Source organism: Bactrocera neohumeralis, chromosome 4 (assembly GCF_024586455.1).
Source record: "Bactrocera neohumeralis isolate Rockhampton chromosome 4, APGP_CSIRO_Bneo_wtdbg2-racon-allhic-juicebox.fasta_v2, whole genome shotgun sequence".
In the NCBI taxonomy this organism is placed as follows: Eukaryota; Metazoa; Arthropoda; class Insecta; order Diptera; family Tephritidae; genus Bactrocera; species Bactrocera neohumeralis.
The window spans coordinates 34,127,947-34,132,194 of NC_065921.1; the positions used below are offsets into that span (position 1 = coordinate 34,127,947).

Here is a 4,248-nt window from a genome sequence, read left to right on the forward strand (position 1 = left end):
AGGTAAACAGCTACCTCTCCGACCTTTCTCGTTTCCTCACTGCACGAAATTTCACACTTTCCCCCACCAAATCCACAGCGACCATATTCAAAAACTGGACGAAGGAGTATAGACTAGAGCTTAATATTGCAGTCGACGGCGTCAAAATTCCGACTGTGAATAATCCTAAGATTTTAGGCGTAACATTCGACAGCCTATGCTCCTTCTCTCCTCATACCACCGCGATTATCGCCAAGGTACAGAGCCACAACAAAATCCTCAAGTCGCTAGCCGGCAGCACATGGGGAAAAGACAAAGAAACGTTGTTGGGAACATAATAGGCAATCGGCCGGCCGGTCCTCAATTACGCAGCACCCATATGGTCGCCTGGATGCAGTGGCACGCAGATGAGGAAACTTCAGACCTGTCAAAACACTGCACTCCGGACCACTACGGGATGTCTTTTGATGTCTCCCGTTGAACACCTCCACAGTGAGACGCTTATGCTCCCAGTTAAGGAGCATAATGAACTCCTCTCCAGGCAGTTCCTGCTGGGATGCTTTCGCAGAAATCACTCCTGCAGCCATCTGCTTGGAGAGGAACCGCCTCCTAGGAGCATCAAAAGGTCATTCCTGGACTACGTCGACGACGTCGTACAGTACGCCGACTGGACTTCGGACGCAACTAACTTTCGGCAGGTACTGACCGCCATTCACAGCGGAGCCATCAACACCTTCACCGACTCCCTTCCCGTGAATGGCGTTCTTGGAGTCAAACCACCACCCATAGCAAACGAAGAGCTCCAGCTGCCGCGAGAAACGTGTGTGACCCTTGCGCAACTTCGTTCTGGATACTGTAGCAGGTTAAACTCCTACTTATCCAGAATAGACCCTGACATACCGAATGTATGTCCTGCATGCAACGAGTCTCCGCATAACACTGACCACCTCTTTGCATGCCCTACGAATCCTACTAATCTTACACCATCCTCCCTTTGGTACGACCCCGTCGAAACAGCAGGTTTCCTGGGTCTACCGTTAGATGACATCGACGACAACACAAATGACATTTACCATCCCAACGGGGATTGAATTTCCGTTAAAACAACAACAACAACATAGTCGAATGACACTTGCTCACAAATTATAAAAACTTGTCAGTATATTTTGAAAAATATCTTCATAATTTGTTACTCTATAGTTACCGAGGAAATTTTCGACTAATAACACACTAATTCTAGATGTTTCACCCTCCTATTCACTTCCATTGCTAGACTGTACCGTTATCTGGGTATTTAGCGACTTCATGGTTCCCAAGTAGTCCATGTGAATTACTTTTGATGCCAAAGCGAGATTTTTCTTTTGCAAAACAAAACAGTTTGTGGACTGTAATTCAAGACATCTCCACATTTGATTTAGTAAATTCTTAAAAGCTTCCACATAATTTACCGGATATTTTCGGTGAGAATCATGGGATGTTGGTACGGAAGTTGAAAAAAATATAAGAAATGCATTAGTCATAAAGACAAGAGCACATTCCATGTTGAAAGTTGAAAGAATGCAAATATTTATCAACAAAGAGAACAACTTTATTGTAATTTACTATATTATTTAACATTTTCGCTTTGTGCTTAACGTATAATACATGAACATTTAAAATATATTATCATATGTATATGTATACATTTCTTAATCGAAAACACACCACGTCGTTGATATATTAAGGAGCAAACATATTCACACACTTAATATGTTTGCACCACACAGCACTTAGCCACTTTGTTTTAAGGCACATACGTAAACACTTTATGTCCCTCATAAAGATATTGAATATTTGTAAACATTCCAAATGAATCAAAAAATATATATATGTACATAAGGATATAAGTCTAATCCACAATTCCCACAAACACACATATGCGAAATCAAATGTGGTCGATGCTGAGTAAAGAGATGGAGTAAATTTAATGGAAATTGTGAAGGAAACTTGTATTTGAACTAAACAAATCCTCATGATTTTAGTAAGGATATCAAACGAATATTTCAATGCTACTATGGAGAATAACTTTAACATTACTGTAATTCTAATTCCCAATTTATATTGTTATTAGTATGATAATGGAAGATTTTTTTAATTTGATTCAAGTAATACAGTAATCAAAAATACATTGCAAGCGAAGACTGTGACTAATAGGTTGCTATAACATGTTAAAATAGAATAAAGGGGAATGAAATGTGCGCAACTGACAGTGCAAAAAAAAATTGTTGACAGTTGATCAGCAGTTTAACTACTCGTTTGTATTTATTGTGATCGTTTTGCCTTTAGGATCATCAAATCGATCCATGGTATTGATATCCATCATCCAGCAAATACCAACGAAAAGTATTGCAAGCAAAATTGCGGACACGAATAGACCAGCAAGAATGGCATGTGTAACGAAACCTACACAATTCCACGATTCACCAAATTCAAAATAGTTTGTATTTACAGTCGTAACGGCACTACCGAAAGGTGCTTGGAACTGGACAGAGTTCCAAAGGAGTTGATCACCGGCTGCTGAATAAACAGTTAAATTACCGCAAAAGTAAGAGAAGGCTGGAGGTGCATTTATATCATTTGTGCGGAACACTGTATCCTTATTGTATGTCAACTCTTTCATGTAGTAGTAACCCTTCTGTAACTCAATGTCAAATGTGATCACGTCAGCTGCATCACTGCTACTGAGTGTGACAGTAAAGTCGGTGGTATTGTGATCATCGATTGTCATACTGCTTACAGTAATTGATTTTGTTGGGTTACTACCAATTTTTACTGCCAACGTTGTATAGAAAATTTGGAATTTGGTATCAGTGAATATAATACCACCTTTTGGTGCTGCAGTCTCCCCCACGGACAGTGCACGCCGAGAGCGTTTAACTGTCACATCTTTTGCAGGAGATGATGTATACATAAATACAGTTGGACAAGATACTTGTTTCATTACATTCGAAATGGCAATGTCTGAAAAAATAACAAATCTATATAAATAATTATATAATAGAGCGAAGTATAAAATATACCATGTGTCTCCAAAGTTTCCTCGCGATTTAAACCAGTTTCGTCACTGAATCGCAAAAATACTACTTTTCCCGCTTTGCACTTTAGTGGTATTTCAAGCTTTCCGCTTCTAGAGATAGTAATTACCTCGTAATTAGGATCTAACTTTTCCAATACTTTTACAGGGCTATCGACTCTCATGTAAAAAGTGCTGGGCGTGATGTTTTGAAGGTGAGAATAACATGACTGTTGTTCAGATCGGTTACTCTTACACAGAAAATCGTTGAATGATAACTAAAGTACATATGACTCATAAAAATATATTGAAATTATTATCTAAAAGGATACTTACATCATCTTCCTGGAAAACAGCAATCATGTGGTCTTTAACAAGTGGTTTTGCAATGCGAGTGAAACTTTCATTATCTACTCTAGTTAGTGCAGGAATTGGTTCACTATAAAGATATGAGTTAAACAGAGCAATGTTTAGCAAAGATGTTGAATTCATACACTGGTGCCAAAACTAAAACAATGGAGTCCGATGCGGATGCAACTCCAATTATGAACAACGTTAGAAAGGCAATCTTCATTTTCGTTTTTTCCCCTCGTATACGATTTACGCCAAATAAAGTTAATGCAATTAATATTAAATTAAAATGCAATCTAACCGAAACTTAACGAAATTATAAGGGAATTAATGGCAAAAATTCAACAGTTTTCACCTTCCCATGAAAATTGCCCTGTCAAAATGCAAAATTCTTTGTAGCTGCGTATGACAGTCATGTGATATATTCGAATTGAACATACCTTCGAATTTCTGAATTTCGAAACGATACTCGAACTCGTGACATGCAGAGTTGCACATAATTCCTGTTTATATTTTAAGGCAGCTGTTATAGCATTGACAGAAGGCAGCGTTAATCCGGATTAACTGCGCGCTTTATCAGATACAAATTTGTAGGTGACAGAAGGCAGTTATGCGAGTTTGAAACTCTCGTAAATAGCTGATTGTCATTTTTATAATATTTTCAATGAAAATGGATAGAAGATAAACATTGCAGTTGATAGCCAACCAATTTTTACGAAACCACTTTTTATTATAAAAAAATATCAAACACGTTATTTTTAAAACTGCATCATAACATAACATCAAAACATAAAAAATCTTTTTTTTTTATTATTGAAAATTTGAAAAATATCTGTCAGTGTGCCTGTCTTTCATTTACAATAGAT

The 4,248-nt window shown here is 37.7% G+C and overlaps 1 protein-coding gene across 1 annotated transcript; it reads right to left on the minus strand.

Moving 5' to 3' along the window:
- Positions 1-1,543: 1,543 nt before the first annotated feature.
- LOC126755439 (V-type proton ATPase subunit S1) lies at positions 1,544-3,786 on the minus strand. Its single transcript, XM_050468015.1, has 4 exons — positions 3,526-3,786; positions 3,368-3,470; positions 3,039-3,309; positions 1,544-2,979 (listed from the first exon to the last, which is right to left on the minus strand). Exons 1-4 carry the CDS (start codon positions 3,603-3,605, stop codon positions 2,267-2,269), a joined length of 1,167 nt encoding a protein of 388 aa, XP_050323972.1. The 5' UTR covers positions 3,606-3,786; the 3' UTR covers positions 1,544-2,266.
- Positions 3,787-4,248: the final 462 nt, after the last annotated feature.